The sequence below is a fragment of the Melanotaenia boesemani genome, chromosome 1, assembly GCF_017639745.1.
Source record: "Melanotaenia boesemani isolate fMelBoe1 chromosome 1, fMelBoe1.pri, whole genome shotgun sequence".
NCBI lineage: Eukaryota > Metazoa > Chordata > Actinopteri > Atheriniformes > Melanotaeniidae > Melanotaenia > Melanotaenia boesemani.
Genome location: NC_055682.1, coordinates 22,145,026 through 22,170,228, shown reverse-complemented (window position 1 = coordinate 22,170,228; position 25,203 = coordinate 22,145,026). Strand labels below are relative to the sequence as shown.

At 38.9% G+C, this 25,203-nt stretch overlaps 1 protein-coding gene across 12 annotated transcripts in view; it reads left to right on the top strand.

The window, feature by feature from the left end:
* Positions 1–25,203, top strand: part of tcf12 (transcription factor 12) — an 84,982-nt gene that overhangs the window by 39,448 nt on the left and 20,331 nt on the right. For 10 of the 12 annotated variants that reach the window (XM_041988749.1, XM_041988721.1, XM_041988695.1 and 7 more), the window contains 3 exons: positions 2,591–2,652; positions 5,610–5,742; positions 6,214–6,266. In XM_041988749.1, coding sequence (XP_041844683.1) covers positions 2,591–2,652; positions 5,610–5,742; positions 6,214–6,266 — 248 coding nt within the window. Of the gene's footprint in view, positions 1–2,590; positions 2,653–5,609; positions 5,743–6,213; positions 6,267–21,503; positions 21,707–25,203 lie in introns of those variants that run through there. The other 2 variants (XM_041988771.1, XM_041988779.1) reach the window with 2 other exon arrangements.

Below are 25,203 nucleotides of genomic sequence, written 5' to 3'. Positions count from 1 at the left end.
AATAAGGAACAGGAGAAAGATGCATTAGAGGGCTCAACATGCAGCATAGATTTAAATTTTTAACAGCTGTTATATTACTTCTTATTTATATTTATTTATTTTCTTCAAATAATTTGCTGTGACAAAGTTATATAAATTAGTGTTGAAAAATTACTTTGTGTTTGATTTTGTTTTAACACTGTAATTAAGTTATAAGGATATTAATGGGAGAATTTTTAAAAATGTTCTTTTATAAAAGTAACTAAAAAGTTACTTTTAACAGTACTTTTTGATGTAAGTAATCAACAAAGAAACTAAGGTACTTTTTGAATGAAGTAACTGTAACTACTTACATTTTTCACTAACTAGCACAACACTGCTCGCCACCAAGGGGGAATTATGTCAGTCTGTTTCATGGTGACATCATTAAGTAAAGCAAAGCTTGGTCCATAAAGAAGGTGTTTTAGGTAGTTTAGGAGCAGTATCTTCTGTGCGAGAGGAAAACTCCCTTTAGTGTAGACTTTGGGCTCTATGGTACCTACATAACAGAAGGGAGGAAAAATTTAGAGCAAGCCCAAATGATAGCTTCAACTTTTGGGATGAGGTAGCAGTTATCAATTATACCGTATAGTTTTTCACAGTTTCTATATGTAGTTGGGTCCAGAGAGTGTTGGTGGACCCCTGTGAGGGTTTCCTTCTTTGGGAGCTGTGGTGCTGCCGTCTCCTTGCATCATAGTATAGATTATAACCGTTCTTTCACAAACACATTTGTGTGGTCTGATTTACAACAATGACCATCAATTATTCACATCAGAACCAGTGTGTGTGACAAAACACATGCTGCCAATGAATATTTAACACTTGCACTTGAGTGGACCTTTTTCTCTGGAGACATCTAAGGAATGAAAATGAATTTCACTAAACCACCTTTACATATTAGACGGGGACTAAAGAAATTAAAATTCTCGCAAGAGTAGATGTTTGATCATCCTGCCATAATAGTGAACGTTGGTGGTTACCGACAACTTAATCCTATTTCCCTGTGCAAGGGCAATGGCTCAGAACATTATCACATTATTGTTACAGAAGAAGCTTTGCCAGTTAAACCATCTTCCCTGATTCCCTGAGCTTCCCTTGTCTCAAGAGACAGTCTTCACAAATGCAGAACTGTTTCCTTCAGCACAAGTGAATTCTCTTAGATGTGCCTCTGTTCACCTGCACTATTGAAAGATCAGTCATAGAGTAACAAAAGATCCAGGCTCTGCAGGTTTTTTAACTTACAAAAAAATATTTACCTTGTCCCCAGAGTAAACAGAATTTAGTTCTAACACTTGTGTCTGCTAATATTTGGAAGTCTGACAAAAATAATGTATGATACTCTTAAAGTTATTCATCATTCTCCCCGAGGAGCTCTCATTTGTTTGTTTGTTTGTTCTTCCAGGGGAGTAAAAGTGCTGAGTTTGGCTGTTGTGATGTGCATGATTCATGTGTGTTGTGTGCTCAAATTTTTATTTTCCCCTTGTTGGCTGCTCGGGTGCCTTCCTTTGAGTTTCTCACACAGGATGTGACACTGATAGAAGGACTATGACAATTGTTACAGTGTCAGTAATTATTCACTGAAACCATCCTTTGCATACTGAAAACCTTGTGAGTCATAATGGTTTTACTGATTTTATGGATTACTATGCTTTTCTTTTTGTGTTGTACATTTAAGGCTAGTGTATTGCAGTAGGACCTAAGAGGCTGCTACAAATGAGGAAACCTGATTTAACTCTATGACCTATCTACAAGGCTGTGAAAGAGAGAGATTTATCATATAAATGTAAATAAACCAGTCAGTCAATTAAACAGCATGCATCCTTCCTTCTTTCTTTGTAATATTAAAAGCATCTCTTGTGTTGTACATTCACTCAATTTCCTTTTTAAGCCCACTTTATAAAATGCCTTTCTTTGCCATGAAATTAAAATTAAATTAAAACCCAAGTTATTAATCTCAAGGGGAAATAAATAAATTGTAGGTAGGATTCTTTTGTAATTAAAATTAATTTCTGGCCATATGCATCCATATTATTAGTTGGGTTTTTTGTTAATATACTGCAGTAGAATAAATTATTCATCATTTACTTAAAATTAGCTATAAAAAGAATTATAAATATCAGTCACATCATAAGGTCTTTTATGACACTTTTTTGACACTATTTTTAAAGCTTTCAGTTTTACTGTCACTCATACTGACACCAACAGGCAAGGCTAAAGGGAAGTGGATGAAATGGGTTAAAGATGCAGTTTTTGGAGCCAGACTAATGAACCCAACCACAGTTGGGAAATCAGAACAAATTTGAGTTTAAGGTGTTTGTTTTAAGATGAATAAAAGGCTGAATCTGTGGAGGTAAATGTCAAACTTTTGCATTGGTTTTGATGAGAAACCAGTTTGGCAAAATGAAGAAGCCATTGCGACAGTGGTTTGAACATTAATCTTACATCCAACAGTTGACACTGCAGAAAAAAGCAACTGAAGACAGCAGCTTATTACGAGGTTCTGAGGCCAGATGTGTGCCAAGCTTTAAACAGTATAATAGTAACGATCTCTGCCTTCTCTGTTTTGTTGCAGGTAAATCAGAAAGGGCCTCTTTTATTGGCTATGGGAGAGATCCCGGAGCATCTGCTTGCCAGGTGAGTTTCTCATCAGAGGTTCAGTTCTTGTTCCTAACACATTCGTCTACAAATGTAATACAATGATAAATTCACTAGTACAATAGAGTGAATTGTAAAATATAAACAGACCCTTTACGGAATGAAGTGTAAATAGCTTTTGGCAATTTGGGCAACCCTGTCAAAAACAGTGGATGGTTAAATGGCAGGAGGAGGTACACCAGAAGGTTACAGTTAGGTATGAAGCTGTCTATTCCACCATTTTAGAAAATGATTATGTTTATCATTAATTTCAGAGCAAAGAACAAACAAGAGACGTGAGCACAATTTAACAAGGTTTTAAATTTTAATGAGCTCTTTTGAGTCATGGTTAACAGTCATAAGTACAAAAGGCCAGATGATGATTAATGCTTCATAAATACTCCTCAAGCCTTGTTTCAACAACCCATCATACTGATACTAGGAAGACTATAAGAAAATAGCAAAACAATTTCATATAACTTGCAGTTTATGTAATAAAGACATGGTGGCGTACAGAAGGAGGTCAGGCTGGTGACTGGTAGACCAGGTTTAAGTAGAATCTGGAGTGCTGGTGGAATGTTCTGCTTATCAATTCCTGCACAAATATGGTCTTAACAGAAGTTTCTTCTAAATGAAACTTTTTCTGCATCCTCACTACAAATGGATGCATCAGTGATGAGTGGCTCCATTATGGTTTGGACTCATGTTAAATCCAGTGACATAGAGAATAAAGATAAATAAATTAAATTAAATACAAAAAAGTCTGAAAGTAAACATTAAGCTGGCAGTAAAAAAAAAGAAGTTGGAAAAAATGAAAAAAATTATTGTTATGGTCTTAATTTCTTACTATTTTCATTATGAAAATGACTTTTATAAATGCACTTGAGTAGGCTTCCTCTAACATGACTTTTAGAGGGAATATCTACTTATGTATCTTGTTGAAAAACATGAACAAGAAGACAAAATGAATATTTTTTTGTTAACTAAATGAGCAGAACAACTAAATAAGATAATTAATTGCATGATCTGCTTGCCATATGACAGGTATCTGTAAGCCTATAGTACATCATGACACACATCAGGGCTACTCATTTCGGTCTTACGTGGGCTGCAGTCCTGCAGATGTTCATTGTTTACCTGCTCCTCACCTGACAAATGGACATTGTTTGAAACTTCATAGGCTGCAGGATCCATTTAATTTGAGTCAGGTGTGTTTTAGCAGGGAAACATTGAAAACTTGTGAGACTGCGGCCCTTGTAGGACCGAACTGAGTAGCCCTGACCTACATAGTTCCCAACATGGTGTGTGACTTCTCCGGAAGAAAAGCTCCTGTAGGTGTTCTCATCTACCACGTTTTGTCTATCTTTGCCTAGGTGCTCATTTGACGAGCTGCTTATGATTCTGCTTACCTTTAGTGTCTGAATTTTAGAATCTTTGAGTCACAAAATCTGGTACGAAACATGGCATTTAATATGTAAATCAGCACCCACTCAAGATGTGAAATACTTCAGCTGCAAGTGTTTGATTCCTGATTCTTATGTGCCTTGTAGGCCCTCCTCTCCAAGAGGGGCAACAGCCCTCACTAAATGATTGCACGGAAATGTTTAAATCAGAATAGCTCACAGAGATAATCAAGCATCCAGATTTACATGTTCCTTTCTGCACAAGTATAACTTTACCAATATTAAGGAGACTAGCTCCAGATTTGCCGGGTCTGTTTTGTTGAAACATGTTAATGCTTCAGCCCCATTGACAGGTTGTCATTATACAGAGCAGAACAGAAGATTTCTGTCTTTGTAGTTTTGCCATGACCTACATTTCAGCTCAGGGAAATAATCTTCATTTCTTAGTAAGACACATTATATATTTTTTTTTGTTTTTAATTTCTGCATTAACTTGAAAATATGTACTTTTATTAATTAATTAATTTTTTTAAGAACTTTTTTCCCCCTCAAATTAGAAGTCGTATCACTGGAAAGGTCTAAGTGGTTACTGTGTCAGTTCTCAGCTTGCAAAGGGGAATCCTACAGGGCACGTGTAGTGGGTTTTCAAGTCAACTACTACACATCACTCTGAGTAGTACTCACATGATCCCTGCTCTCTAAAGCCGATTACTCTAATTAGACCAACTTCTTAATTGGCTGATTAACCCAGTTAGTTAAGGCTGCAGAGGTCAAAAATATATTGGTGGCAGGATGACATGGTGAGCTTTCAGGGGCTGGCTCAGTCTTTAGATTATCATTTATCAGCTAAAACTGATTGGAAATACTTTTGCACCTCTTAACCTTATCTCAGCTCTGCAAAGCTCTTTATAGTGTGGTTCTAGTTTACCAATGAATATAAACATTCATACAACACTTATTTTGTATTTGCACGTTATATAAGAAGCACTTTTTTCTCTGCAGTTCTGGACATTTGAGGAAATTAAGACAATACTGGCATTTAGTGTCTGTTCAAATGAAACTTAGACACATTAATGGGTTGGGGATTGAGCTATTGATCTTCCAATTGCAAAACAGCTAATCTACACAGTCATTGTAATCTCCACCTATATATTTATCCAGTGTAAGACAACTTAAAAAATGTGTTTTCTGAGTCATTAAATTATCAGCCAGCAGTATTATTGTTCTACTTAACACAAAATAATAAAGGAAATGGTAAATGGACTTTACATATATAGTGCTTTTCCAGTCATGTTGACTGCCCAAAGTGCTTTGCACATGTCACATTCACCCAGTCACACACACATTTATACCCCGATAGACACATCGGGAAGCAACATGGGGTTCAGTGTCTTGGCCAAGGACACTTCGGCATGGAGTTAAGAAAAAAGCCTGGAATTGATTCCCCAGCTTTCCGGACGACTGCTCTTCCTCCTGAGCTACAGCCACCCAGTTCAGTTCTGACAACATAAAACACTGTAAGCAAGTTGTTTGTGTTTTTGCTTCGTTTTGCAGTCTTCTCTAAGGCCAGACATCGGGTTGGCGAGTCCTAATTCAGTGACTACGTCAGGAAAATCTTCTGCTCCATTTTACTCCTTCACTGGAGCCAATCCCAGAAGACGTTCTCTACAAGATCCATCACCCGTCGGTCAGTGTGGTCTCAGTCATCATAAGACAAAAAGCTTTGAAATGCTCTTTGCAGAAACAAAAAAGCAGATTATACAATTAAATTAACACAGCACTTCCAAAGTATATCAGGTTTTAATGTAGACAACCTTAACTGATCAATTCAAGAGTTGAGCTTTCACAAAAATGTTGCTTCCTCTTTACTCTACTGCCAGCTCACAGATGAGAAAATCATGAAATATTTATGAACATTCTTTGGGGTGGATATATTCACTGACCTAACTGCCAGTCAGGACTGTAATACTGCATGTCATCATCATTTTCCCCTGTGTACAGAAGAGAAGAAGCTGTATTACTGTTGCATTTTATCAAAGTCAGCATACACAAACAACAATAATTTTTAAGAAAGCAGTATTTTCTTTATGTTGCTTGTGTGATAACAATTGTGTTTTTTTTCTTTTGAATGAATAGATGTGCTTTCATCTCTTCACAGATCCTCTACAAACAAAAAAGGTTCGCAAGGTCCCTCCTGGCCTACCTTCATCTGTGAGTGGAAGATCATCTACCTCTCATATAAATAGATTTCACAGTGAGCTCACCTTAACAAACAAACACACACACACACTTCTTTCCTGCTCTCCCTTTCCATGCACATACACAAAGAGTGCACTTGACATCACTAATGCATTTATTGGGTATAAAGTCAGTTGTTATTGTCTTTGTTTAGAAGTGATACATTGGTACATGTTAGTGTACAGAGTTGTAATATTTGTTTTAATGTTTGTATTGTTTACATTGTTGTTTAATCTTGTCATGCATAAGTCTCGGTGGGATCTTAGTGTTGTTTTTTTTTTTAATTCAGGTTTTTTGTGTGAGTGTACATGCATGTATGTGTGTGTGTGTTGTGCATGTGTGTGAGTGGACCTTGGGGTGATTGATTTTCAGTGCTGCCCTGTCACAGTCTAGCCTCCTCACAGCCTCTCCTGGGAGAAAGAGAGGCTGTCAGAGCGGATCCCCAGCTCTGCTCTTTTGATGTTTAATTAGTCATTACGTGGCTGAGCAGGAGGACAGACAGAGATTAATAGCACAGAATATCTGAAATTTCTATTGGTAATGATCCCGGTGGAGCAGAAACCATTAGGATGCAGAGAAGTGTGGAGCTCAGCTTGTATTTGTGTAGACAGGGGGTGTTGGAGTTCATTAATATGCATAGATCAGTAAGTCAGATGTTCATTGTTAAAACCCTGGTGGATTGGTTAAGGTTTTATTAAACCTCGCCTTAAATTCCTAGAACTGGAACAAGACAATGAATCCCTTTTTTCTGTTTTAATAAGAAGCAACTGGTTCACCAAAATCACCTTTTTTTCCTTAAACAATGAGATGCTTTTTCTCTGTTTTTGGTGAGGGAGCCTGGGACAGGATTTGCCTTTCAGAGCTTTGATAATCGTCACTTCTACTGCTGTTACTCTGAAATTAAATATGGAACAGGCCAGCTAACATAAAAGGGTGGCATGTGTTTTGTTTCTGGATTTGTATTTGAAAAGAAGTTTGTCAGAGCGTGAGGGAGAGATGCAGTCACCGGCATAGGCAGGAACGGGCTGCCTTCTTCTTAACTAAGTGATATATATGAGGTCTTGTCAGACAGAGGGAGGTAGGCAAAGAATGGTCGCCTCACGGGTTACATCTCTTTGTTGTGTAAATGGTCGCTGGGCTTTTATTTGTCAGTACTTAACACATGGGCGCAGGTGCGGTTTTGTGACTCATAAGAGTACAATCAAGCAGTACAATACTAGATGGGGAAAAACAGTGAGGGTGCATGGGATAAAATGCAGCTTCTTCTTGTCACTCAGCACTGCTCAGAAGATAAAGCCTGGAGCTTGGAGGAATTATCCCAGTTAGTCTTTGATCCCATTTGAAAGAATAAAGATGGTACTGTTGAGTAACTGGCAATAGGTTAGAAGGCTATAAAGAAAGAAAAACTTAAAGCTCTTTTTGATAGGTAGCATAAGTGTAAAATGTTTAAGTAGGAGGTTGTCTGGTAGCTTTTATGGTTTTACAGTAATAGGAAGCAAAGGTGAGATATGGAGCATAAACTGCCTGATGGTGAAATGGACTACCTGTGCCCCTCAAAATTGTTCTCGGTGATTGTTAAAAAGAGTGTAATGTGTATGTGTAGGGGTAGTTATCAGCCATGATCTGTGTTTGTATTCCTGGCAGCATTACATGAAGTAGTGAAGGTGTTTAGGAAGTGTCGAGGGAAAGCGCACCTGGAGTCAGATCTGCTGTGCCAGAGGCAGCTGTGTGAAGAGCCTGCAGCGTACCTGTAAAGCATGAATGCAGCTGCAGATGCCACAGAAAGCTTTTGCCTATGTAAGCAAACTGGAGGGCCCCACCAGAGACCTGAATAGCTGCTTGATTTTTTTTTTTTTTTTTTTAAGATCAACACAGTGCTTCAGTGCTTCCTATCATTATGTCTACCACTGGGAAATGTTCTTATTTATTTAATTCATTCTCAAATCCCCCCCTTTTTTTTCCTTCAGCTTGTATTCGTGCTCTCCTGTCTAAATATAAATTTTGGAGTTTTAAATCAGATTGGTAATGCAAGTTGCAAGTCCAAGCATGTTGTTGTTGTGTGTGTGTGTGTGTGTGTGTGTGTGTGTGTGTACACACTACATGATGGAGCTAAATCAAAATATTTATGGGAGCACATCCTCTGTGCATTTCGGTTTTGACACTACAGTGCACCAGGATGTGAAGACTATCTAGACAGGCCAGATGGTGATTGCAAACATTTAAATGTTTATAGGTCTTTTTCATCTTATATACAGACATCCCCTCCCCTCCCCCCTCAGCCACACACATACTTTCCTCTGTGGTCTGATGGTTGTGTGCTTGCAGACTCAGGATACAGCAGAGGTTTTAGCTTTGTGATGTTTCTGTCTATCCAGTATTTCTTTAATAGAAAAAATTAGCTAGCATATGTAGACTATACATAACTTATTTCTTTGCTTAAAGAAAGTGCATTCATATAGCATTCAAACATGCACCCTTTTATTTGTGTTACAATAAATAACTTTGCTACAATTGTTCTGTTGCATTATTTGACAATACAAACTGAATGCTGAGAATGAAGGACAGAGCATGTTGTCATTGGACAGACAAGCTGCTGTGCTGAAGGATGCTGATGGGCAGCTGCGTGGGCACCTGTCTGACAGGAGGACTGAAGAAGGGAAAAAGGCTTTTATAGCTTGTGGGGAAAGTTGCATCTTGCAGGATATTTATGGGAATCTGCAAGGGCATGTTCTGTATGTGTGTGTCTGCATGTCAGTTTGTTTGTGCAAATGGTGTTTTTTTTCCCCCCTTGTCAGAGGCACAGTGGCTTGATGTGACACTTCCTCCCTGGCATTGGTGACGGTATAGCTGCAGGATGAGAGAAAGAAAGCGGTGGCTGAGATTCAACTGCCCTCAGGGACTTTTGCAAGCGAGAACCCTTAATGTGGATGACAAAAAAGATTGACATTTGCTTTTGACAGATCACTCAGACACCCTTGTTTCGGAGAGATTTGTACTGTGCACGCTGTAAGAAAGGAAGTCTGCTCAAGGCTTTAAATCTCAAGACCTAGAAATGTTCATTGCAGTGTTGTCTTGCGCATGACATTCAAAATATCTGCCCAGTGTGTCTTAAACAGCTCAAAAACAAGAGATAACACTGTACTGCAACAGTACCCTAATATTTCTGTTTTAAGAATGGGCCCTCTTTCTTTGTCCCTTTGAACCATAGCAGGGTGGGACAGTTACATTTGGTGAGGAGATCTTAGATGAAATGCACCACTAGAGCCTTAAGTAAATATCCAGGAACATTCAAAGCGTTTTCAAGTCACAAGCAAAATTTAATTCTGGGGCCACCCAATGGAAAAAAACACAGCTTCATTTTTTTCTGTCATCTTTTTTGTTGTTCTGATACACAACTACAAAACAAATGGATTTAAAAAAGGTGCATTAGGCTAGCTTGTCGCCAGAAACATGCATGTATTTTTAATTGCTTCCTGCTAAAACCTTCTTATTGTTTACATATTTCTTTTCATTGTTACTAAGTTACTAAACAGACCTCTGTGCACCAGTGTGCAGTCTGACCTCTGGAAAACATTAGTTCAATAAAGTCAATTCAAATCATAATAATATAGTTTTTAGCATGAAAGAGAGTAAATTTTTCATAGCATTTTGGAAACAGATGTGTATGTCTTTATAATGCCAGCAAAGTGATGTTCAGCCTTTTCTTGTGGATTTAAATGCTTCAGTTGAGGGTGCTTCTATCAGGAGTTTAAACTTTTTCTGATAAGAAATCACTGGAAGCTAAATGAACCCATCTGTTTCGGGTAACATTTCTTTTAAAAGTGACTAATTAGTTTACAGGATTGCTGCAATAAAAAATAATTAGTTACTTCATGAGAAAGGTGCATTGTGTAACAAAATCAAAGGTCTATGACAGAAAAGTTTATATTGTCATTTAAATGTGTTTCTATTTGTATTCCATCTAGGGATACCAATTTTTTTTCCTGGGGTTTAGATATTTTGTCGATTCTGTGTCTCAGTATCATATAATAAATTGTAATTATCATAGACTTGGAAGTATATTGTTGTGACTATCAATCAATGGCCTAGCGTAGGTTAAACTACAAAACTATATATATATATATATATATATATATATATATATATATATATATATATATATACATACACATATATATATACATATGTATATATATATATAGAGAGACCCCTATGATGAGTCAAATCAATGGATCTAGGTTTCCCTTGCCCAGACGTGGGTCACCGGAGGCCTGGAGGTGGGGCACAGAGGTGAGCGCCTGGTGGCCGGATCTTTGCCCATGGGGCCCAGTCAGGCTTAGCTCGAAAGGGTCATGGGCTCCCTCTCCCGTGGGCTCACCACCTGCAGGAGGGGCCATAGAGGTCGGGTGCAGTTGGAGCTAGGCGGCGGCCGAAAACGGGGACCCTGGCAGTCGAATCCCTGGCTGCAGAACCTAGCTTTAGGGACATGGAACGTCCCCTCCCTGGTGGGGAAGGAGCTTGAGCTGCTGTGCGAGTTTGAGCGCTTCCAGCTACGTATAGGTAGACTCACTTCGACGTGTGGCTTGAGCTCTGGAAATACTGTCCTTGAGAAGGTCTGGACCCGTTTCCATTCTGGAGTTACTCCCGGTGAGAGGCGCTGAGTATGTGAAGGCATACTCACTGCTCCCCGACTTGGCGCTTGTACATTGGGGTTTACCCAGCTGGACGAGAGGGTAGCCTCCCTTCGCCTTCAGGTGGGGAAATAGATCCTGACTGTTGTTTGTGCTTATGCACTGAACAATAGTTCAGGGTACCCACTCTTTTTGGAGTCCTTGGAAGGGGTGTTGGAGACCACTCTTTCCGGGAACTCCCTCGTTGCTCCGGGTGACTTAAATGCTCACATGGGCAATGACAGTGAGACCTGGAATGTGATTGGGAGCACCGGCCCTCCGATCTGGATCCGAGTGGTGTTTTGTTATAGGACTTCTGTGCTTGTCATGAATTGTCCATAACGAACACCCATGTTCAGACATAAGAGTGTCCATATGTCCACTTGGCACCAAAACACTTCAGGCCGCAGTTCGATGATTGACTTTGTAGTCGCATCATCGGACTTGCGGCCGAGTGTCCAAGCCACAGTCGTGGACGCTCGGGTGAAGAGAAGGGCAGAGCCGTCAACTGATCACCACCTGGTGGTGAGTTCAACCATGCCCCTTGTGAGGCGGGGGACATTGAGTCCAAGTGGGCTGTGGCCGTAAGGTCATCGGTGCCTGTCGTGGCAGAAATCACCAAACTGGCTGGTGAACACCAGCAGTGAGGGATGTCTTCAAGCTGAAGGAGGAGTCCTATCGGACCTTTTTGGCCTGTGGGACTCCAGAGGGAGCTGATAGATATCGGCAAGCTAAGGGAAACGTGGTGTCTGCAGTTTCTAAGGCAAAAACCCGGGCATGGGAGGAGTTTGGAGAGGCCATGGAAAATTACTTCAAGAAGATTCTGGTCCACCATCCGGCGGCTCAGGAGGGGGAAACAGTGCTCCATCAGGGGTGCTCCAACAGGGGTGACCTGTGTAGAGTGGGGATGGTGGGCTGCTGACCTTGTTTTGGGACATTGTGGGTCGGTGGAGGGAATACTTCGAAGACTTCCTCAATCCCGTCAACGCATCTTCCGACGAGGAAGCAGCGTTGGGGAACACTGGCGTGGGCTCTTCTGTCTCGGGCTGAGGTCGCTGAGGTGGTTAAAAAGCTCCTCAATGGCAGGGCCCCATGGGTAGATGAAGTCTGCCTGGAGTTTCTTAAGGTTCTGGATGCTGTAGGGCTGTCTTGGTTGACACGCCTCTGTAGCATCGCGTGGACATCGGGCACAGTTCCCCTGGACTGGCAGGCTGGGGTGGTAGTCCCCCTCTTCAGAAAGGGTGACCGGAGTGTGTGCTCCAACTACAGGGGGATCACACTCCCCAGCCTCACTACCTGACGGTCTCTACCTGAGAGGAGGGTCCATCAGGTAGTTGAACCTTGGATTGAGGCGGAGCAGTGTGGTTTTCGTCCCGGTTATGGGCTGGCACCACAGGGTCGGACGGACAGACAAATGAAACTGCTAAATGTTAGCACAAAAATGACATATGTAGCTGCTTCTCCATCTTACAGCTCAAAACAATCGTCATGCAAGATTGCAAACCTTCCTGTGTCTGTGTGGTGGGATTCTATTCCTGTGGTACTGGATGGTGTTTAGACAGAAATACTCAATTCCCTTACTCAGGATTGACGAGTATTTCTGATTCTAATATTGGTATCGGCCCAACTCTGATCTCATCACTTTACTAAAATAATTGTAATTTTTTTCTTCTTCTTAGAATGAGCCATTTATATCTACTTGCAGTGGGTCCATATACATGGCAGCTGCAATATTTGAGCCACCATTTTTAGTATGGTGTCTCTGAATGGACAAAGCAATTGCGAACAGAGGAAAATATGTTTTTGAAAAATATTTAAGGAAAAATTTTGGCTACTGACGGCCACTGTCCATTCGCAATTGTGTTTGGCATTTGAAGTAATTTCTATGTCCATCTTTACCACTAGATGTCTGTAATTCTTACACACTGTACCTTTAAGTTATCATTTCAGTGTACATCTACCATTGACAGGCAGATGTAGGGAATCCTGGTATTATTGACAGGGACCGTATAATATAGAACCATGGGGCTATGGGTCGCTAAGAGTGATTTCTTTACGTGTGTGTGTGTGTGTGAATTTTTTTCTGATCATCAAAATATTGATTAGATTTTGATTAGAGACTTCTTGATTAGAAAACAAATACACACAAAAAATATTATTGTCCTCTGATGGTCCCACTGCATCATAATATGAATGAAAAAAATACCTGGATTTCCTTCATTTGTCCACAATGTGGAACCAGTTGAATCACGACCAAAGCCCCATACTTGTAATATTTATTTTATATTATTTATTATATTTATTATACATTACAATATTATTTTTCATGTTTTGTATGTTTTATAATTGTATGTATGTTTTATGTTGTATAATTAACCATTCAAATAATTAAGGTGGCATTTAAAGGGTGAAAAGTCTTAAAATGATTAAATGTTTGGTAGTTTTGAGCAGGTCTGAAGGTATTCAAATAATTTATAAAAAAAAATAAGAAAAGAAAAAAAAATACAGAAGTATGATGAATTTATAGCAGTTTGTTGCACATAATAATGCATTTCATAGAAGTTTGTGTTAAATCTCAATGAATGGTACGTTTGCGCCATGTGTTAAAGCTCCAGTGTGTAAGAATTACTCCCATCTGATGGTGCACTAATGTAATGCAAGCAACCGAGTACTGCTCTACCGGAACCTCACCATTTAAGAGTGTTATTACAACTACGGAAGCTGTGGAGAATCATAAATGTGAAAATGTCAACATCTCTCAGAAGTTTGAGTTCCCGTCAGGTGATGAAGTACAGAACGATACATAACAATGTTTTTTTTTTTTTTTTTTTGTGTGTTATGCTAATAAGTTACAAGCATGCCCTCCATGTATTTGGTACCAAGCTACTGCTAATAGCCAATGTTATCGTGTGAAATCGTTTTTCGTGACTTGCAGACTCAAAGATCATCCGCTGAAGGGAGAGGAAGAGTCAAAGCGGGGGCAGTGGACTTGTCGGTGCTGCAAGAGGAAGATCCCTGCTGTAACATTACTGTGTTTAAAAACAAGTATTTCAGCTGATTTATCAAGGGAGGTGGGCGACTTATTGATTCTAAATAATTATCTGAGAGATATTTTTGCATTAGAATGCTTGCAGTTCTGGTGATGAAGTCATGACGAGAAACTGGTATTACTTTGGTCTATTTTGTCTGACCAGAAGGACAACAACTACCCCCACTCCCATTGCAAAAATCAGCAGAAATAAATGATGAAACACCAGGGAAAGCTCTCAGAAAGTATGTCTGAAAGAAGCACATGGTTGCCTTCTTCTGTGAAGAATAACAATAACTGAAAACTGATGCAGCGGAGCTTTTCTACTGTAGGCTAACTAACAAATTAGCCGCTTCTGCCGTTTTATATAGCAAGTTGCAGTAAATGATCCGACTTAAATGGGAGGATAAAGTAGTTGCCGGACTACCCTACCCTGTTTCTAACATAAAGCCAAAATAAACTCACTGTTGGATTAAATTAACTCACCCATCCAGCAGAAAGCCTGCAACCTCCGTGTCAGTTTTTAAGTCCCTCTCCTTCATCAATTGCCTACATCTGGTAAATGCTCCATCGATGTACATGCTTGTTTGTTCAGGATTATTTCTTTTTCTTTTCTTGGCTATTTTTCCCTCCGTCTTGCAGGGCAAAGAGTATGGATAGTTTTCCATTTTAATGAAAACTGGCAAGCTGAATGACCAACGGTCGTCTTGGCTTGTTTACACCAACCCCGCCCCCTCCCCCATGAAACAGCGGGAACTCGCAGATAAAACGCGTAAGGCTAACAAGTTTGTCCCCTTTCGGCTGCTGTATTCAAAGATGGCGATGCAACATGGCGATACAACATGGCAGCCTCCAGTAGCCTCCTTTCTAAGCTACAAGAAAGCTTTAATTTGGATGCGATTATGATTAGACTTAGGTAAAATATGTATTTATGAAAGCGATACTTGATTTTTGCTAACAAAAAGACAAAAAAGCTACACACTACCTTTAAAATAAAGTGGGAGGCTACCTGCATCGTTTTGCTAGTGAGGTAGAAAATGTAGAAATTAGCCAGTAAATACAGTATTATAGTAGCTTTAGGCTCTTTTAAAGTTAGAAAACCATTTATATGTGGTAGCCAACCAGCTATGTTGCTTGTTTTTGCTGATTTTAAGACATAATATAATCAAAACAAACATTTTTCAGCTTATTAATTAAAAACTGACAGCTACTATGGGAACCCTCACCACAGCCCACAGTCTTTGTGGTCAGTTACAGGCTTCATCTTCACAACTGTTGTTGGCTAGTGGTGGCACTGACATTAGCATCAGAGCTTCAAGCATCTACACCACTGTTTCCAAGCTCAGGTTGAGTGAGTTTAAAAATTCTAAAAATTTCTGGGTTTGTCAAATTTTATCATTCATTTTAGATTAATACTTGTTTTCTTCTACTGCACTTGCACAAACATAATTTATCAACACAAGTAATGTTCTTTCTTTAGTTGTCTTTGCTTATCTTCACTTGAATGTAAATGCTGGCCGGGTGATCAGACAAATATTAACAATCACTTTGTCTATGGTTATGACAAAATGTTACATTTGTTGTGTTGCAGTGAAGCCCAAATAATGGCCTTTAAGATTTTTCTGTTGACTCAATTCTGCATGTCCAGAAATATGTGGTTTCTATTAAATAAAATGCTGGTAGCTCTAAATAAATAGTTGTAACCAGGAAATGTAATAATAACAATCTTTTTGTATTAATTGGAGATTTAAATTTATATTTATTTTTCAAATAGATAAATTATCAGAATATGGGTCTGTTTTAGGTTTTTTATATTTTTCTGAAGAGTTTTTAAAAAATATTGGTATGGTGTTTTTCTTTGTTCAATTGAAACACTCATCTCCTAAGAAGTTATGTACTGTGGTATTTGGCAGGATTGACTAGTGCTTAATTCGATTGAAATAAGATTTAAAAACATTATTGTTTTAGTCTGTCAGTCCATGGGATTATCATAATAGTTTTAGTTGCTCTAAAACATATATTTGATTCAGAACGGTTACTTTGCTACCAGTTCTGCTGGAAATTAAAAAGCATCCCAACAGCTCTTAAAGATATTTTCCCCCTGTTTTTTGGAGTATTTGTTTTTCTGTCATTCATAACTGGTTAGTGAGTCTAGTTAATTTTATCAAGCCCACCTGTACAAACCATAGTCAGCTGTTTAAGCCAGACAAGTTCAAATGAGTTAAATGTTGGTTGCCTGCTCAGCTCAAAATGATACTTAAAATCCAGCAAATGTTATAATGTTAAAATGTTTAAATTATAGTATAACCATGAAGAGAATATGCTGGATTTAAGCATAATACAAAAAGAAGGGCTACATAAGAATTCAAGCTGCGGAGTTCACATGTTAACTGCATGCACATGTTTTTCACAGAAATGTTTGTATTGATTGACATATTTTATATGTCATGGCTTTGTCTTGTGTGTTACTGTAGATGATAAAATTCCCTAACTCATGCAACTGGCAGGGGGCAGTATTTTAGGTTCTGGCCTGACCCCAGTTACTGAGCTCCCCAGAGATGTAGACACCCTTGGTTTGACAGGTGATGCTGAACAGTCTCAGCCACTTCTGGGATGGTGGGCATTGCGTTTATCTTTGTTTGGGTTGTTGAAGTTTACCACTGACATTAGAGGCTGCAGATAATGGAACAGGCAAACAAGCCAGAGGCCTGACCTCTTTCATCTGTGGGGAGAGCAAGGAGTTAAAGGGACAAAGAACAAAAATAATGCACACATTAAAGTCATTACTCACATTCTGGCCTGTTGTAAATTATTCATTTAGGCCTTGCGTGAGTGTACAGCATTAATGCAAACCCCAATTTCAGATTGCTGGCAGACTCATGAACACAGCCTGTCAACAGTCACCAGGGTAGTGTTTGTTATTTAGAGACCTTTTAAGCCTAGCTGCCATGACCTGAAAAGTACATGTAGAAGCTCATGTTGCATTACACACACACGCACACACACACACACTCACAAATAAATTAAAGGTAATGTGGGTCTGTGGAATAAATCCCTCCAGTCGATTGTAACAGTCTCAGTTATTGATGATGTTGTTCACTGTACTCTGTGTCTGTTAGTCTTTTCCATAAAATTGAATTGTTCATCAGATTTAGTGAAAAGTGCAGAATGTTGGAGTTAATTCCTGAACTAGAACAAATCTGCAATCAACATTAGTAACTCTGATGTGTTAAGATAGTTATCATTTGGAAATAAACAAAAAAAATGAACATTTACATTTTATTTCTTTGTACTGTAAATGATCACTGTGCTACCACATAGAGAGAAAACCAAGCATTCACAGACCTATATCAAATTCAGAATTGCATATCAACCTAGCCTAAATTAATCTGGACTGTGAAAGCCACAGAAAATCCTGACAGACACAGATCATCCACACTTTACAGAAAAATACCCCAACCAGCCTGCAGGTTTCAATTTTAGCTCCACTTAAATCTACTTATTCCAGGGGTGTCAAACTCTGGTCCTCGAGGGCCGGTATCCTGCACGTTTTCATTGTTTCCCTGATATAACACACCTGACTGAAATGAAGGGGTTATTGTGAAGAAGTTGACAAGAAACTGTTGGATCCATTTGATTTTATTCAGGTGTGTTAGATCAGGGAAACAATGAAAACCTGTAGGATACCGGCCCTCGAAGACCGGAGTTTGACACCCCTGACTTAATCATTTGTTTTATTTATTTATTTTTTAAATGATATATTTCTGCATTCCAAAACAACAAAAATTTAAAAATTAAATCCAAGATAGAAAAACTAACTTGTGCAAAGTAAAGAAAAAGGAAAGAGGTTTTGTTGGGTCAGTTAATGCTCACATTTTAGATCCTGCACTTTTAAGTTCCCAAACTCATCTGTCAGCAGTACACTGTTTGCCACTGTATGTCCATAATACTGCAGAATACAGTTACATGTAATTCTAGTGTCAGGGTGGAAGGCAAAGGTGAGGACCCAAATGCAGACAGGTGAGGCCGGAGGCAGACGAGTGCAGGAGTTAAATTTAATTTAATTTAAGTAACCTTTCACAAACAAAAACTGTAACAAGACAGAGACAGGACTGTAACATGACATGAACATTACATGTCAAGAAGACTACAATGACCTGGCAGAGAATAAATTATATTGAGGGGTATATATACACAGAGGAGAACTAACAACAAACAGTTAAATTGAGTTAAATAAATCCAACCAGGTGCAGCAATGACAGGAAGCAGAAAGCAAAACAGAACACACAAGGAAAAACCTACAAAATAAGACAAGGAGAACAGAACTAAACATGACAAGACCAGATAAACCTAAACCAAAAACTCAGATCATGACACTAGTTAGGATGAATAAGTGGCGATGTAGTCTCTATCTGCACCAGAGGCAGTAACCTGAAATGTTGTGCTGTTTTGGGTGTTTCCCTGAATCAGTCAGAAATTTCTTTCTTCAGTGTTGTCATGACTCTTTAGTGATTTGGTGGCCTTCTTGGTCCTTTGAGAACAGAAAGTGGCTTCTTATAATGTGAAATTAGATCTAACCTTTGAAGAATTACATCCTAACTTTCTCACCATTTAAGCCTTGATTCTCCACTCTTCCATCTCTTGTTCAATCATTCACACCTCTCATAGTTTTCTGATTACATTTAAAAAATTCCACAATGTAAATCAGAACAGACAAGTTTTAGTGAGCAGGAGGATAAAAAAAATTAAAGTGAGCTGCTTCTCAGGACTCAGAAGTGGTTTATTACGGAACAAATGTGAAATGATGTTTAATTTGTACTAGTGTAGACGATACATGTAGTTATTAGCTCTACTACAGGATTTATAACTATCATGCCCTCAGAACAATGTCCAATAATTAACTTGTGTACAGCCTTATTTTTGACCTGAAGGTCATTTCTGACCACTGTCATTATTACTGATGTTATTACTGTCTATCCTATCTTGTAATTTATATGCAATTATTGTCTACGACTGATTTTGTTAACTGTCCATCATGGTCTCTTCAGCTCAAACTGTAAGTTATTTATAAAAATCCAAGTAGCTTTATTAAAAAAGTAGTTACTTATAAGCAGTTACAATTAGTCAATTTTAACCAGGTAAATTGAGTGTAAATACACTGATTGATTAGTTAAGTAAATTCATTATTAAGTAAATTTGTACTGTGATTGTTCAAAGGGCAAGCCATCTAAGACATGGAGTGTGTATGCTTAATGCATGAACTGGTCAATGATCAATTAGTTGTTGCTGTTGCTGCTTACCGTGATCAATAGTGTTTAGGATTCAGGTTTACAATTAAAACGGATATTAGTCTGCATCGTAATAATCAAGTTGTCACAGTGGATTTATTTAATATCAATATAGTGTGTAAAAGAAAGAACATATTAGTTATTAAATAAAATAATTATTTAATTTAAAGTGGATTTATTTAAAAAATAAAAATAGATTTCATAGCACTGACATAACATCAGAGCTCTTAAGTAAATAATGCAAACTTAGGCATACAGGTGCTAAAAATGTGTGATACAGTGTTAGTTCAAGTCCAAAGTGTCTGCATACTCATTCTACATGATGCTTTACTTCAACAACATGGCAGTTAAACAGGTATAAACTAAATGCTGTTCAGTTTGAAAAAGGTGTGTTAAATTAACCTGGAGGAACCCTGCTGAAAGCCTGAATTGTCTAAAAATGATTGACATGAGTTTTTGGTGGGTGAGGGTCTGAATGCCCTACACATCCCCCCACTCTTCGTGACACCATCCCTAATTAGGAGCAGAGCTTCTTACAGGAAACAATCCTCCTGTCTGATGACATCACTGATAAATCCATGCGTGAGATGGGGGTGACCTCAGCTTGTGGATTTGCTGTTTTGTTTTTCTTCACCCGAACAAATCCGCCGAAAAGCACCTTGTGATGACTGGTTTGGATCGTGTGAACAGGTGGGTGGAGCTGAGCTTCACCTCTCACACTGATATGAATGTTTTTCGATTGAATCAAGTCTGTGAATAGTGTGTTTTGTTGATTTGTTAAGTTTAACCAAATAAAACCATTTAGTCATTTTCAGCACTCCTGCAGAGTCTGTAGGGAAACAAATAGATAAGCTGTATCCTGAATCAGCAGGCACTGATGTGTGTGCTTAATTTTCCAAATTAATGCCTATTTGTTGCTGCTTTTATGTGTTTTCCTTGAAACATTATGCTGTGTCTGGACTTGTTTTAGATCCCTTAAAACACTTTTATCATGACCGTTTTCCTTAAAGCATCAACTTGAAACAGCGCCAGATATAAAATGGTAACAACATGCAGAGCCAGTGTTTTGGATGAGTTTAAAAGAGATTCAAAGAAGAAAGAGGGATAAATAATAACAGTGCTAAAAGGAAAAGCATAATAAAGGCCTAGTTTTGTTATGGAAGTGGAGGCTTTCATCTTTCTATAACAGTAATGTTCTCAATGAGTCTTCAGGCCTGTGTTTAGTCCAGTGAGCTTTGAGTGGTTCACATGAAAGACTCCAGTTAGACCTGGCTCTTACTGGAATATGGTATCTATCCTCTCCTTTCTTCTCATCTCCTTTACTCCCCCCACCTCCTCCCACATGAAAAGGTAATGGGGATCTGTGTGGCTTCCAGTGACAGTAAACCATGGTAAAATGGCTGTCAATGTTTTGCTCTCGCCCGTCTGAGGCCCCCAGGGTTTAGGAAATGGAGCATTATTTTCCTCTTCGACGTCACAAGCCAGCCCCTTTGCAGCTGTTGCATGCTTTACAACGTAAGGTCTCAGATAACGCCAAAACTTCCACATTTAACATCCCATACAGGAAAGACTATCCCCCCCCAACACACACACACACACACTTATTGCATGGGTTTTGATGTATGGATTTTTTCAAAGACATGCTGAGTCCTCACTTTCGCTCACTAATGGCTTCTAATTGCTATGTGCTGTAGAGAGGTGGCATGTGTGGGGAGCAGGTAAAATGCCAGATGGCTGTGTTCTTACAAAAGGCAAAATTCACCTCGCTGTGTGTAGACTCATTTCATCATCACAAAAACAAAAAGATTAGACACTCAGGATTAAAGCGTGGAGAAGAGAACAGGCAGGCTGCACTTATTTAGACACTCATTTGATCGCTACACATATTAATGAAATCCTGCTTACAGTGCCATTATTTTAGCTCCAGTTTGTTGGGGTTCCCCTTGCTAAAAATCTGCATTTTTATGCCTGGAATTAAACGTTTCGTTCTCTCTCTCTAAATCCGCTCTCACATTTGTTTTCTGTCCCACCCACTTCCCTTTATCTTTTCTCTCCCCACCTCCTCGCTTTCGCCCCCCTCCCCTCTCTTTCCCTCCCTCCCCTCTTCCTCTTTGCCTCAGCATTTAGAGGCTTAAGAGAGGGATGTACCACATGAGCCACTCCCTTCTTACAATCTCCCCTTCCCCAGTGTGGAATGGTACAATCCTGCTTTGCATAAGTTTCCTCTGAGTGGGTCATGTGTGGAGGCCAGTACTGAAAGAATTATTACTCCCATTTGAACGGTTTGGATGTATGTCTAGAGAGAAAGCTAGTGTGCCGCTGTTCTATACCTTTATCACTTAAATTGTTAAAGCTATAATGTATTGCGCCTACCCTGTCCCTGGAATGGGCAGTAACTCTTTAATGTATTACTACAACGGGAAATCGGTGAGTAGTCCCTTTGGGAATGTGTGTGTCTGAGACATAGAAGAGCTGTAAGAAGTGTGCATGTGTGTTTGCGTCAGACTGTCAGTCTCTGCTTTTTTTTTTTTCCATTTTAGATCAAAGCACCATGTCACTTTCTATGTGTGAATGCCTGAGTGTGTGATTTTTTTTTCCATAACATCAATTAAAGCTGTGTGACAATTTATATAATGTGCATTGAGTGTGTTAACTGTGCTTTAAACTTGTTTCAGCCTAATTCTACTTTGTACTGCTGCTCTGTGTAAGTAAATATTTAAGGCTGCACATGAAAAAAAGTTCTGTCATTATAAACCTCTTTCTCATGCACAGAGTGAAACGGTGTGGCAGAAAGTTTCTTGCAGTCTTGAATTTATTTTTACTGGCTAGTTGCTTCAGCTCTGAGACTGGGTTGAAATAATAACAAGTGGGAGTCTGGGAATGATTAAGGAAAAGAGCCTGCCTGTTGAGGTTAGACTTTCCTGTTTGCAGATTGAGCTCCAAGCACCAGTGTTGCTGTTATTCCATCTGTTTTTAATCACTTTGGCATTCTTGACGCCACAGGGAGCCTAATGTGATTTCTGAACTTCTCTGTAATGACCGCTTTGATTTTTGTTGCTCTGAAAACAGTTTTCTGTTGGAGTGTTTGTGCTTTTTTTTTCAATACATGCAGAACGGAGTGTGTATGTTTGTGTTTTCTGCACTTGGAGTTGATGGAACTGTTGGACTGAGTTTCCACAGTTTTGAGTAAATTTGTAGATATAAAAATTGGTTGTGCTTGTGTTGCAGACAGATTTTAGAGTGTTCAGCCAGTTTTTATTATAAAACCAATCCAGTGAACGTATGCTCTCTCAAGGACGTTGTCTGACAATGACAGAATGGGCTCTGTAATGCATTTCAGTAATCCTTCAGTAACTATGCTGGAAATTACACAGGCACATTTCCACCTGTCATTTCTTGTGCTGTTTTTGCTTTTATATAGGGCACATAGGTTCAAAGGAAAAAAAATAAAGGGATTTGCATTGTTTTATGGTATTATATCCAAAAGGTCATCTTACTTAGACTTGTGTTGCAACTTTCCTTCCAGCCCATTACAGCATTTCCCTTTTTCTTCCCACTGCACAAAAGATGACTTTGATCTTTTTCATATTAAGTATTAACAGGCTTGTGTTACAGTTGTGATGGGGAGAAAATTGATAGCATGTGGACAGAACGGTGACATTTTATGATCGAAAGCAGTTGTTAAACATCCAGCACCACTTTTTTTTCTCTCTTTTTCATGCAAGGAAAAAGAAAGATGCTGTTCACTCTTTGAATCATCTTGATCCACATTCATTTGTTGCAATGCAGAGTTGCATAGCAGACTCACCATCTGGAGCACTTGGAGAATTCACAGTGGGCCATTGGCTTGTGAGCTGGTGGCATGGTACCAATACAGATGGAGCCGCTGATCTTTCTTTGGTTGCTTATGAGTGGATAAAAGAAAAATATAAAATCTAGCACCAATTTTCTTTTTTGACATTTTTTCCCTGCTCAGGAACAAGTATAACACGTATTAACTAAATAGTAAAACAAATAAAAATGCTAAACTTGGATGTATTTTATTTAATGATGGATTTTACCTGTTGTTTTTGTCATGCAACAGGTTACATCACTTTTCTAGAAGCTAATCCCCCCCCCCACCCCCTCACATTGTGCACATGTTCTGAAGCTTGCTTGCCTCACGGCATGCCCAACACAAAGTCAGAGTGGGGGTGGTGTGTTTGTCTGTGTTGGCCTATTATGTACTTTATGTTAGGATGCACATGCTCTGATTAGCATGTGATAAAGACGTGTTGATTCAAAACCTTTTTTCGTCCCGAGCACTAATAAGTGGACAGTGTTATTCTGCTGTGGGCTTTCGTTTTCTTTTCTTTTTTAAAGAGAACCTAAGAGAACCTGTCTTCTACTACTCTGTTATGTTTTTATGTCTACACATGAATTTAAGATATTTGCTTTTATACAGTTTAAGTGTTTTGAGTTTGTTCAGTAAAATGTTTTAAGGTTGTTCAATGGGCTCGACAACAGATTACACATATGGTTGGTTTAAGAATTCTTTGGTTTATATGTAAAGTACTCCAGTTCTACTTGAGTGGATTGATCAGACTTTTTATAAAATTTTCATGTGTGGTGTGTGTGCTCACTTAAGTTGTGGTACATCGTAATTGATCAACTAACTTCATTTGTCAAATCATCGTAAAAACTGAATGTTGGTCTTTGTGTACATCATGTGTCAAAGTTTTATCATAGAAATACAGAGCAATTTTATTATTCAAAATCCATTTGCAGTTATCACGCACAAATATTACACAATATCCCTCTGAGCAGGTTAAGCTGTGCAAGTTGTTTGAAAAGACATTGAATCTTTCAAGCATACTAAGCCTTGTAAGTGTGTAAGATTTGGACTTGAAACAAAATGCCCCCAGAGATTTGGTTCAATTCCACCTAATGTCATACTGTATAAAAACAGGACACGCCATTAAGAGTGTGTTTGAACTTCTCTTTGAGCTATTTTGGCTATTTGCCCAACTTTAACTTGGTCTTTTTGTCTTAAATTGGCCTTCATGTTGTTATGTTACATCCTTTGTAGTAGTTGACAGATTGTGTTTTAACATGTGATGTTTTGATTGGTGTGGCATGAACCTCAAAGAGAGGTAGCACAGGCAGGTATGCTTAGAGGCATGTGGGAAGGTGTGCTGGCTATCTTCCATTACTTGGGAATGAACACTGCTTAGAGTCGCAGCTGGGTTACGAAATATTACACTTGGTATCTTAGGGTTGATTTTTTTATTGTTCATTTGTCATGTACTGAATTTAAGACTGTTTGACCTACGACTATAGTTGTAATCAATAAAAGATTTTTTTTTTTTACAAACACTCAGGTTTGCGTCAATGTAAGATCTTTTCTCCCGTTATCCTTCCAGACGATATCTTATTTAAAAAACAAATGCTGTGAACTCTGTCACCATTACAGTTATTTTATGATACAGACTTCAGCTCAAATAACCTGTGTTAGTGTGCTGATCTGTGTGAGTGACTGCTTTTAATTAATGGTCTTGTAAAAGGAAACCCAGGCGGGCCCTCTCTTCCATAGGCCAACAGAATGAAGCACCCGGTGTTTCCGATGGTTTATTAATGCTTTGACTGGTTAGCCCAGGGTAAAAAGAACAATTAGCATTATCCACTGCCATATGCTGCCCGCAGAGTGTCTGACAGAGGAAAGAAACAAAGCCAGGTCTCCTGTGTGAAGCTAACCTGAGATCTCCGCAGAGCTACTATCAACCCTGGTCACATGTGTAAGCCAGAAAACCCATGAGAGCTCCTCCCCTCCCAGAGCACTTTAATTACACCTCCAGACAACAGCATGCTGGAGTCCTGCTCACTCAGCAAAGCCCAACAGCACTGAGTCTCACATTCTGCCTTGATAACATATTCACATGTGTTTT